General features: G+C 46.0%; 1 protein-coding gene across 1 annotated transcript in view; it reads right to left on the reverse strand.

Moving 5' to 3' along the window:
• HADHA (hydroxyacyl-CoA dehydrogenase trifunctional multienzyme complex subunit alpha) overlaps window positions 1-12,716 on the reverse strand; it is a 109,114-nt gene that overhangs the window by 11,084 nt on the left and 85,314 nt on the right. The window contains exon 17 of the mRNA XM_069233659.1: window positions 3,345-3,540. Coding sequence (XP_069089760.1) covers window positions 3,345-3,540 — 196 coding nt within the window. The remainder of the gene's footprint in view (window positions 1-3,344; window positions 3,541-12,716) is intronic.

The following is a 12,716-nucleotide window of genomic DNA, read 5'->3' on the forward strand; positions in this document are numbered from 1 at the left end:
AGAAAGCATTGGTCAAACTTACCAAGAACGTAAACGCATGTGTGACAGTCTCTCCACATTAAGTACGTGCCAGGAGTATGGCACCAATTCAGTATTAGCCATGATGGAATGTCCTCAGGAAAAGGACTGATGTTCCCCCTATGCAAGTGCAGCAAAACACGATATAAGACATAATCCATCCACAACGGTGGCTTTAGCAGCCACTCAACAAGTATTATCTCCTCAAAAGTTCACAAACTATTAGTTGACAGATCACTACTTCTGTCGAGGCAGAGTAAGGTCTCCTCAGCCAAGAAAATATGTGGATGCAAAAAGATGGTAGAAAGGATGAGCATCTTCAAATGGAACTCTGAAAGGACCTCTGTGGAAGGGGTGCGGACTAGTCCTCAAGACGACCTGGAATACATTCTATGGTTCTGAACCACAAGTTGCTTGCTTCTCCTTTACGCACCTGCTTGACATCGTAGTCACCAATGAAGTCTTCCAGGTGAGGGGCTTTATTTCACATGAGATCAAGGGCTAAAAGGAGTACATGCATCAATTTAGCTAGAACCAGGTGAATGTCCGGGGGGCAACAGCATTATCAAACAAAAACCTATTCCACTATAAATCCATTTAAAGCTTCTAATGGTGAAACACAAATCAGGTGCGCACCCTGCTGAATCACCACCTTGATTTAATATCTTCAAGTAATCATACTACATTTGGTACCTTCAAGTTTCAAATAATTATGACGTGCTATGCTATAATAATTGTTTGTATAAAGACAAAAACATTTTTTTATGCATAGCATTTCTTTCGGCGACCAGAGCTGTGATTCTTTGAACACTTTCACCATACACTTTTGAGCACAGAGGGTGAGATTATGTCGCACTCAAAGTGCCAACCTTTCAATACAGTATGTAAAAAATATATCCAATTTAATGCAAAACCATGAACTCTTATCTAGGATGCCCATGGAGGAGACTGAGATTTAAAGCTTGGTAAAAAATAAAATAGGACATATTTTGCATTTTTATTCTGAAATAAACTGTATTATGGCATATGTGCTGCTTTATGAAATGCGGAAAGGTGAAGTAGAAACTTAAAGCCTATCTGGGATGAAGATACACAAGTGCACCACCTTCCTTGGCATGATGCGGTTGAGTTGTCTCGGGGGAGACCACAAGGATTTAAAATTTCACCCCATATGATGACAGTTCATTTCTCATTCATGTTGGAAAACAACACTTTTGAGTGGAGGGAAACAGCCATCACAAACAGACGCATTGGCAGACTACCAGAGACTAGGAATAGGCTTTCGTGGAAATGTAGTGTTTATTGCCCACTGGCGTTAAGATTGCCTGTTCACAGAACGGCCTCCTCCAAATTCAAACCTGTTTGAGGGCAGAGGCTCAAAGACCAGTGTGAACTTTGGCAGAAATGCATTGGTTGCCAGAGTCAAAGCACCCTCATTCAGGTCTTCAGGGATTATCTAAATTGTTGACCATAGACGAATTAGTACCTACTCGATTATAAACATGCGTGATCTCAATATTGCCCAAGCACTCCCTATTGTGGGGGTCAAAGAGAAGTATAGGGTGATTGGAGCCTTACCCATCCCTAATGGCTATGCTGGAGCATTCAACAGCAGGTCCGTGACTGGCAGCAGGGTCAGGACTGAAGTATTGGGATAGACAGGTTGAGCTGAACGGCAGTCGCTGGGAGCTGCACAGGAAGTGAAGGTAAATGGACACTTGGATCCAAAGGGAGGTTGGGCGGTTGGGTAACTAGTAATTTAACTACTCCTATTTATATCCGTCTGCTAAGTCCGAACGGCCTGCCATAGAGCTCACTTTTCATTAGAGGGGGGGACAAAACAATGAGAATCCAGAAGAGAAAGTCTTGAGGAACCAAATTGCTGGCACCTACCCTTTACCCAGCACTACACACCTGTGGTGAACTGGAGAGGTCAGTGCAAGCTCTGCTCCTCCAAGATATGGATTGTGTGTCTCCGGTGTTGGCAAGACCACCAAAAACAAATTGCCACAAGCAGGGCTAAGTGAGAAAATGCTCTATCTGTGTTTCTGCATATTTTTCCACCTCCAGTGTTCCAGGAGTGGGGGAGATCTGGCTGGTGACATGCTTGAACATTTGGTGATGCTAGCCTCCCGTACTGATTTGCAGCAAGTCTTGCTGCTCACAAACTTGGTGATCAGCTGCCCCTCAATCAGCATAGGAATGAAATGTACTTTAACTATGGGGCCAAAAGAGGAGTCATCTAGAGATGAATCTACTGTCTGAGGCTACAAAAAAAAAAAATCACCAACAGGATAAGCTGAAGTTTCTTTGCAGTGCAAGTCTCCAGAGCCACCAAACTGGAGACTTGGATACGTGACCCTTGCCCAGGGAGGGAGATTTCCATCAGTTATCAGTGCTATATCCCTGTAGTATTATTCCCATAAATAGAGACTGGGTTAATCCTACAGGAGCTTAGAGCCCCCCCCAAGCTAGACAACAAGAAGATCGCCACTCGAAGGTGCAATGCCATGACTGGAGCAAAGGTCTGTTTGGTCTCCAGAAGGTCTTCCTATCCCATGCGCTTGGAGTCCACCCATATCAAGCTGAAAGGGTTTCTGTTATTTTCGAGGTGAATGCTGACTGCACAAATCTGTGCTTTCACTGTGCTGGGGTTATTTGCACCAACTGCATAGAAACCAGTGGGGGTAACCTCCACATGGATAGAGACCTCTCCTCACCACCGGCAGTTTGAGTGAGGTGCCTTGCTTGGCCGAAGACACTGCATTCAGATGCTAACTACTTTTTAATTATGAAATCCAACGTCCTATCTGGTATCATTCCACCGTTAATGCACATGAAAACCAGACATGAAAGGTAACACACAGCACCATAGTTCCTCACATGACTGTTCCCCAAAAACAGAGATGCAGTAGTTAAGTGGATTAACTGCTGCTGGAGTGTCAAGCACAAGCTAAAGAGCAAAAGGAAGAAGAGAAAAAAAAGTTTAGCAAAACAGTAATCAAGGATGTAAAAGAGTATCTGGGACTGGGACCTGTATGGAAATCATTTAGTAAGTCAGAAGGTTCCAGATCCACAATATTCAAGAGGGAGAAGGGGAGAACCAGTTGTGTATGCATGCATGCAGAGTGACAAAGCTCTAAGTTTTCATTACAAAACTTTTGAAGCATTTAGTCAACCACTAAACACCAGTTTACCCACAAGAGTAAATGAACACATGTGTAATGTGCTCTGAGCGACGCTGCAAGACAGAAGCAGGCAGACAATGAAAACGTACACCGATTTCAGTCTGGAACTATTTCCACTCTGGGAGAGTGGGTACTCACCTAAAAACCCTTTGGCCACCATGGCTTTCAATAGCTCCACGTTGCCTCCACCAAAGCGCTCCCCAAACGCTTTCCCAAGATCTTCAGCCACATGAGCAGCAACGTCAATGCCAACCTCGTCTGCCAGAGTTGCGGCACCCACAGGAAAACCAAAGCCTGTGCTAAGAGCATCCAGCTTTTTAGGGTCTACTCCCTCCTGTGCACGGGAAAGAGAGATCATGAATTAACACTCCCAAAAAGTTACACCTTATGGGGAGCTTTAAGGTAGATTTCATTAGCTGTTACATGTACAACATCAAATACAGTCCAAGCACCTCCCTGATCTGTGGGCGTAATCAGTTTACTCAACAACTGGGAACCACCAATTGCATTTCATTACCCGCCATTTTAGTAAGAAGTCACATACTACTTTAACAGCTGTCAGCCTTTACTCATCTATTCCAACAAAGGTGCTTAGATAGCACCTTACAAGTGTTTTAATTAACAACCAAAATCTGACCCTAGAACGTCAATTTTTTACAATGCAAACAAAATGTAATAGGGACGGTAATTAAGTAGACACATTGATATTTCTGCACTATATGGCATTGTTCTATTTAGGAAATTGAAATTCTTCCTTGGTGTAGGAAGCTGGCTATCTATGCAGTGTACCAATGTAGGTGTACACTATGCAGATAGTACAGACGACCCCTATTGGCTTACAGGGCTTAAAATAATACCCCTGAATGCTCTCCTTTGTGATAGTGTGGGGGAGCCGTTTAGGCTTATCATAGGGTAGTGCTAAGCATTTGTTGAACACAGAGAGCCATACAATGAGACACACACTCAAGAAGAAACATGAGACCAATTTTATTTTTAAAAAGTGATTTACATTTTTTTAATTTTATTTTAGCCACCAAGATCTTCAGTATTAGGCAAGCATTGTTCGAGATTTCAATTTTTAAAGTGAGACAAAAATGTCACACAAATGCGCTTTCACGCAGTAATGTTTTCCTATGGGGAAAGAAACATACCGCATACAAGTACTTGCAACTGTATTTCTGGGATCAAGGTCAAGTGAGCCTCCAGCAGTCCGGGCCTACCTTCCCTGGAGTGTCCGGGTGCAGAGGAGCTAGATGAGTCAGGAACCTTCTGCACTGCACTGTTGGCGAAGAAGGGGAGCCAGCTAGAAACAGGCTGCACAGGGGGACTTGGGGGACAAGTCTGGGAGTTCCCAATGGGAGGCTCAGTTCGTGAGGGTCCTGGGACATAGGGGCACAGTCGATGTTCATGAATCAAGCCAGGGATCTTGGGTGCAGAGAGTTTTGGTTGGCTGCTGCTATGCATCAAAGGTGCTCACGGTTCTTGGACAGACCTGCAGAGGGGGCAAAAAAAGACACAAACAGGGCCACTTTCGTGGCCAGCCTCGTCGGTTCCATCATACCTAGGTGGGCAGGTTGATCTCAGGTATTGGTCCTGTTAGGTCCCTGAAGGGGGCAGTGTCTCAAGGCTTGATAGAAGCGTCAGGGCTGGTCTACTGGTCACACAACAGACTCCTTCTGGCAAGCTGCTCCCACAGTGGGCCCAATGGCCAGCAAAACGTAGTACCAGGCAACTGTGGTCAGTGCCTGGAGATGCAGAAGTGGCTCCTCCACTCCAAGGGAGATGCAGGCTAGTTGGTGAAGTGCTGGCAGCCTTCCAAGGCTTTTGGAGGATGTACACCTGCAGGATTCTTGCGATTGTCAGGACAGCAGCAGGTAGGCAGGGTTTGGCGCCAAAAGTCCTTGGCTTGTCCACAGTTCTTGCGTTGGTCTGCTCTTCTTTGTCCTCTTCTTCTTAAGTCAGTCAAATCTGAGTTCATGTTGTCACGGGGCCACCTAAATACTCAGTTTAGGGTCATTCAGGGAAGTGTAGGGTAGTAGCCAGTAGGCTACTTACCCCTGGGGTAACTGCACCCCCTATATGACCCTCGTTCCACCAAAAACTAGATGGTGGAACCCTTTCTTCATGGAACACATCAGGCAGCCCACCTTAGGGGTGTGACTAGCCTGGTAGGGCAGCATGCGTACTTGTATAGCTAATTTCTTGCCGGTCGTGGTAACAAATGGGCCTCACGGCAGGAAGTGGCATCTCCCAGGTCTGGGGGAAGCAGAGGTCGCAAATCAAAGGCAGCAGAGACTTTGAAGTCCCTGGACTTGGTATGCTGGAGGTGATAACACCTTCCTCCAGAGAAGGCATAGTTTCTGGCCTCAGAGCGTGGACTCACACCTCCAGGAGGCCAGAAACTCGTCTGTGGTGGCAGGCTGGTCGATACCAGTCAGCCAGGACTAGTAGGTTTTCAGGGGTCACCTCTAAGGTGCCCTCTGGGTGCAGGTCATAATAAATCCAATGCTGGTATCAGTATGGATTTTTTTAAGATGAAGTGTTTGATACCAAACACCATGGGTTTTAGTGAAGCAGTTATGTATCTGGTTAACTCGTAATGACCAGTGTCCAGTACATACTTAAGAGGGTGTCCCTGTTCACTTGCAATATCTAGTAATCAAACTAAACACAGGGGCATATCTGCTCATGAAGATGTTTCCTCACATAAAATATAATGCACCCTGCCTTAGGGCTCCAAGGCCTGCTGTAGGGGTGACTTACATATATTATACACAGTGACTCTGGCATGGCACACAATGAGTGTGCCATGTTGTGTTTTCACTCATAGTATGCACCATGTCATGCAGCCTGCAATGGCAGTCTTCATGCAATTTGTAGGGCCCCTGTTCGGGTTGCATAATACATGCTGCAGCCCTTAGGGACCTCTTTAGTACCTATGCCCCAAGTGCCAGGGGTACCATTTACTAGGAACTTACAGGGGTGCTAATGTGTGAGCCAGTTGTACACAATTAGATTACTTTACCTTGTTTTAAGGAAATAGCACTGCAGGGATGTGAAATTCCTATCACCCGACGACCTTGTCCTTGGGACAAGTAGGCCCAGCCGCCTGCAGCACAAACCCTTTGGCTGCCAGTTTACACAGAAGGGAACTGTCTGCTGATGAGGTAATGAGTGCCCCCTTTTTTAATGCTGTTCGAACTTGTATTTATGGTTCATTAATAAAAATCCTTCATTGTTAGGGTGAGCACTGTAACTAAACATTTTAAGATAAAACTGCACTACTGACTGTGGTTCCAGTAAAAAAAAAAAAAAAAAAAAAGTGTGCACTCGTTTGAAAAGTTTAACAATATGACGTTAAGTATAATGGTCCCAGAATGCTCTCTGATTAGATCCAAATGTTTTCAGAAGCTTGTAAGCAAAAGTCATGATTCTTTGCTTTCAAAATAAAATGTTCAGGAAATAAATGTTTCACTACCATGCAATTTTAGGTGCTATTTCTCGGAAGCGTCATGTAGTAAAATGTGGTGATGCATTCTAGTATTTCCCAAAAATATTCCAAATGGAAAATCAGTGTAACCAATTTCGACAAGATTATAGGAAGCATGAAAATAAACAAGCACTGGCAAAGCCAACCGGTCCGACATATTTGTGAGTTTTTTGGTTGTGTCAATGCATGTCTTGTTTTGACATGGTTTTTGTAACACTTTATTGTTGTGGGGGCTGTCAGCCCTCACCATTCTAACAAACACTGGCAAAAAGAAAAAAAGCTTTTGTTCTCAAAAAGCACACATTGCCACCAGTGGCGTAACAAAGGCCCTGCAGCCCCCACCTACAGGTGGCCCCCTCAGCAGAGCACCTACCCTGAGTGAGTCTAGAAGGTGGCCCCCTCCATATTCTTTGCAGGGGGCCCCCTTCAGTTTTGTTACGCCACTGATTGCCACAGTAGTTCCCGGCACTGAACAAAACTACTTTGTGTGGCAATATGCTCCTTGTGGAAGAGCAGAATGTGATCATTCACAATAAAGCCAGCTGATAGATAGAGAAATAGAAGTTTAATAAAAACAAAATGATTTTCTTAACGCCAGACCTCATTAGGGACCCGATTCTTTAGAAAAGTCACAAAGTGCACCCATGGTACACAATTAGTGGCTTTCATGAATGCACAAGAACCTACAGAAGTAGAGCAGGAAATCTTACTCCTAGAAAATTTGTTAACTGTATTTTAGCACAAGCAAGTATGCATGTGTAGATTTGCTCATGTGAAAATATATTGAGCATTTACAAGCTCACTTTCACTCCAACCACTTTTTTTCCCCAACCCTGGAAGAACCTCTACTTCTGCCATTGTCAGGATTAAGCTTCCAACCTTTCTCATTATGGGAAAAAATTATAGAAGAGCTGGTGAAAATCCTTAAAACATGCAAGTTAGTAGGTTTGCAGACTCAAAGGCATTCCAGCCCTGGAACTTTCGCTTACTGCTTCCTCCAGCCCTAGTATGTAGATCTGCAGAAAGGTGGCAACCCTATTCTCTAGGGACTAACCTCCTGGTAATAAAACCAGCAGGCTGGTCCTGGCCATCATCGCTGCTCTGGGATAGACCTGCTTCTATCTGGTGCTCAAAGGCATCTGTCTGCACAAATGTATCACAGAGGCACAAATTACATCCCAAATACTCTCTTTTGGGGTAGTGTGGTCGAGCAGTTAGGCATATCAGAGGGTATTTCTAAGCATGTAAGGCACACACTCAAACAGTAAGTAAGTAAGGCACACTCAAAGAAATCCAACACCAATTTATAAAAATAACACACACTTTTATATAAATTTAGATACCAAGTACATCAGACTCAGGTGAGTACTTTTCGAGATATGAATTTTTACAGTTTTTAAAAGTTGGCAGTGCAATTTGTGGGTGCAGTAATGCTATCCTACGGGGAAAAACACATACTACATTTGGACACTTCACAGAGACTTACGGGACTGTTCTCCAGGACTTAAGTTGAGTACGGGACAGGGTCCAAGGCCACACCAACAAGTCCCCTCAGGAGGCTCCTCTCGGTTGCAGGGGGGGCCTGCATAAAGTCTGCAAGTGTGTACTGGGGGTCAAAGTCTGACCAAGCCAAGAAGTGGACTCCGGTCTCTGAGGCTGGGAGACTTGGGGACATCTGTGGTTCTCTTCTCCTTGGTGCTGAGATGTCCTGAGGCGTCGGGTCGTTGTCTCCTGCTCACTCGCGGTTGCAGGGGGGTCCGTAGAAACAGGCTGCAGATGCAGTTGTGAAGTCCACAGTAGGCAAACTCAAGGCGGGCTTCATTTCTGGAGGGCGTGGGGACCACGTTGACACTGTTGGCCCACCTCAGCTTTGGCTAGGCGGCTCAGGTGCAGAGGTGATAAACTGCGTCGGGTTTTGGTGGGGGGTCCTCAAAGTTCTTTCCTGGGTTGTCTGCAAATGCAGGGAAGCAGCGCCTCTGCTCCAAGGGAGTTCTTCTTGGTGATCTGTGAAGCACTAGCAGCTCTGCCAGTGTCTTGGAGGCTGCAGCGGAAGGACAGATCAGTTGCTCCTCGAGGGTTGGGTGAATCAGGCAGGCTAGCGGTGTTGGCGCCAAGTCAGTCGTGCTCCTCGGTTCTCAGGCTCAGTAGGCTTCTTGTCCACTCCTTTTGTGTGCAGTGAAGATCTAAGTCCTGGTATCAGGGGCTCCCCTAAATACTCCATTAAGGGGGAGTGAAGGGTAGTAGCCAATGGGCTACTGACCCTCAGGGTCACAACACCCCCTAGATGACCACTTCCTTTGGGGAGTGGGCATCACTGCATTCCTAATACCACCACAAACAAGATAACAAAATTCCTAGGGCTGTGCTCGCTTCAGGGTGGTCACCCTAGGGGTGTGTCCAGCTGGAAATGCAACACACCTCCTACATAGCTAATTCTCCCGCTAGCCCAGGTGCCAAACGGGCCATGGGGCGGCATCCTCCTCTGAGAAGCGCCAGTTCTGCATACTAAAAGCAGAGAGCTTCTTTAAAGCCTCCTGCCTTGGAATGCAGATTTGTGGGTCATCCTGTTGGGAGGGGTGTGTTAACACCCCTCCCAAAGAAGGCTTTATTTCTGACCTCCAGTAAGCAAAGGCTCTCACCCTTGGGGTTCAGACTTGAGTCTGTTGGTGGCAGGCTGGCTAGAATTAGTCAGTGAGCCCACAAGCTGTTGGTACGTATTCATGGGGCACCTCTAAGGTGCCGTCTGGGTACATGTATTAATAAATCCATCACTGGAATCAGTGAGGGTTTGTTAATACAAGATGTTTGAGAGCCAACATCCCTAGTTTCACTGAAGCCATCAAGTAGTGTCCAGCACATGTACTTAAAATGGCTTTGGACAAAGACATAGCAGGGGAATATCTGCTCTTGCAGACATGCCCACCTATGTAATATAATGCACCCTGCCTTAGGGCTATAAGGCCTGCTGTAAGAGTGACTTACAAATGGGAGCACCATGTCACGCAGCCTGCAATGGTAGTCTGCATGAGGTTGGTGCTGGGTCTCTTAGAGTGGGACAAGTTGTGCTGCTGCTCTTAGAGTACCTTTGCAATAGGTACCAGGGGTACCACTTACTAGGGACTTACAGAGGTGCTAAAGGGGCTGGTCACTTGGAGATCAAGCGACCAGGTGTCTTGTTTTGAGGAAGGAACACTGGCACTGGGGACCTGGTTAGCAGGAACCCAGTGCACTTCAGCCAAAGTTGCATCAAAAACCAGGCAATAAGTGTGTGTTCATGTGGTGGTGGAGAGGGAGGGGGGTACTGCAACCTGAACCAAGCTTCCTCCAGCCCTCCAACCACCACCCTGAGCCAACAGGCCAGGAGACTCGGCCATCAACTGGGAGTCTTCCTAGTCTGTCAGGCAAGAAAGATTAAGGAAACAGGCTGGATGGTTGCAGGGCCTACTGTGCCTTACATCTTACTGTCCAGGTCAGTATTAGGACCCCCTTTAAAATGCTCTTTGTCTGCCCTTTTAGTTTCCTCATCCATTCTCCTTCTAGGACCAGCTGTGTCCACCTATGCTAACCCTATCTTAGCCAGGGCACTCCCTAGCTTACCCAAAGAGGTTACCCACAACTTCAGCAACCCCATCACAACAGATAGGGGGCCTAGCTTGCCATTTGGCATGGGGGTCAGACAGCCATGCCAAGGACAGTGCGGGCCATAAAGGCTAACACCCTGCAGAGGCCACTGACAGCTGTCAGTGCCCAGACCCACACCTTTAGCTCTTCACTAACAGATGTAGGGGCTAACTTATAGGCTTCTTTGGGTTCAGGGGGCCTGTCTGCTGAGGGGGGGCAGAGTTACTACTTCCTGTGGTAAACACCCTTCTTCCACTCTCTCTTCTGTTAGCTGAGGAGCCACCATCTCATGCTTAAGAGTTGTCTGACTAGTCAGGACTTCTTGTGGGTCAGGTTGGGCTTCACCATTGCCAACTTTGGAGTTCTTCCTTACTGGTGCAGAATATCCTTGGCTCACTGAACTTTGGCTAAAGGTTGACAGTACCAGCCTGTCATGCACAATGGTGTGACTGGCACAGATATCTCTCAGGGCAGTGATTGGGATTCCATTCGCCAGTAGGTGGAGGAAGTGTTTGCTCCCCTCTAGAATCTCCAACCTTGGGTCACATTTTGCAGTTAAAAGCTACAAGGGGTTCCTCATCTAAGGAATCATCCTCAAATGCAACACTGGCAACCCCCTGGGGGCACACTAGTGGGTTTGCTTTTAGGGCAGTAAGTGTCCTTGGTTTGGTGCCCTGTCTGCTTAAAGTAAAAACGCCAAGCCTTTGTGGCATCCTAATTTTTCCCATGGTACCCACTTTTGTTTTGTGGGGAGTGTTGGGGCCCACCCTCTTGAACAGTTTTTTGGGGGCCTTCAGAGGACTCCTTTTCTTTTCTTTTTAGAGAGGTCCGCCTTCTTCTCTTTTGGGGGCTTCCCTGACCCTTTCTTTTGGTCAACCCATCCCTGACTTTTCTTGGACACTCTAGTTTTAACCCTATGATCAGCCTTCAGACCCAACTGCTGGGGAGAGACAGGTCCACCAAGTATCGATGCATTTTTTCAGAAGTACAGTTACTTAACAGATGTTCCTTCATAATTAAATTATAAAGCCCATCATATTTGTGCACCTGACTTCCTTTTAAACAACCACCTACTGTTTTCACTGAAAAGTCTACAAAATCAACCCAGGATTAACTCTGGGTCTTCGAAGTCTCCCTCAACCTGACTCTTTATTCCTCAGTAGGGAGTCCAAAGCTCTCAATCAGGGTATCCTTCATGAGGTCATAGGACCTGGACTACTGAAGGGACAGATGCTATCCCTGCATTTGCCTGAAAACAGCTCCTAGAGTAGAGATCCACAGTACTTTTGGTTGATTTTCTTCATTCGACAAGCCCTCTCAAAGGCAGAGAACCAGTTGGTGATATCACCACCTTTCTCATATTTTGGGACAATTCCTTTGGTTCCTTTCACCCATTTAAGTTGTTGCTGCCACCAGAGATAGGTTCTAAACCCAGCTCAATCCTTTCCTAACTCTATCCTCCTAGCCAGTTTTTTGGAGTTCAGCATCTCCACTGTCTCCATCCCTTGGGGTACTATCAGAAGTACCTCCAGTAGTATTACTATCAGAGGGAGTCCTGAGAGAATCATCCTTATTACTATCAGAGGGAGTCCTGAGAGAATCATCCTCCTCCTCAACCTCCTGTTCCCAAATGGGGATTCTTTTTCTGCCATGGCCTTGTCATTTCCTGCTAACAACTGCTGCAGGTGGGATTTTGTGGGTTTAGGACCCATGGCAAGCTTCCATGATTGGCAGGGGTCCTTAAGTTGAGCACATTTCAGGTTTTTGTAGGGGCACAGGTTGAGCTCCTGGGAGGAAGCTGCTGCCTCAGACATGATTTATAAAATAGCAGGGACCTTTTTAGAATCTTAAACAAAAATCCAAAACAGTATTTAAGGCCTAACTACCTTATAACTTTTTAGATCTCTAACAACAAGGACTGGGGGACTTGACCAAGGACCTAACAGACCAGATTAGACATTTGGAAGAATAACAAAAAAACATTTTGAAAAATATTTTTGGGTAACTAAAGTCAATTGTGGACTCTTTAGTGAAATTATAATACTGAGAGTGGTACAGAACACGCAAAGTATTCTATCCCACCGCTGTACCACCAATGTAGGAAGCTGGCTCTTTATATAGTGGACCAAAATGAGGTACACTGTGCAAAGAGTCTAGGCAAACCCCAGTGGTATTTCACAGGCACAAATGACACCCCAAATGTTCTCTTGGGGTGGTCTGGTCGAGCAGTTAGGCTTATCATACTCAACTAAACCAAACTGGTTCTGTGGTCAGCTCACTCGTCCACTTACATTAGAGCAAGGGTGGTTAAAGTGTATTGTAGGATTAAAAGACTCCTCTACTCCATGCTTCCCTGATCACTAAACTATAAATGTGCCGACCACCCTCTGGTCTCTTTC

The sequence above is a fragment of the Pleurodeles waltl genome, chromosome 5, assembly GCF_031143425.1.
Source record: "Pleurodeles waltl isolate 20211129_DDA chromosome 5, aPleWal1.hap1.20221129, whole genome shotgun sequence".
Lineage (NCBI taxonomy): Eukaryota > Metazoa > Chordata > Amphibia > Caudata > Salamandridae > Pleurodeles > Pleurodeles waltl.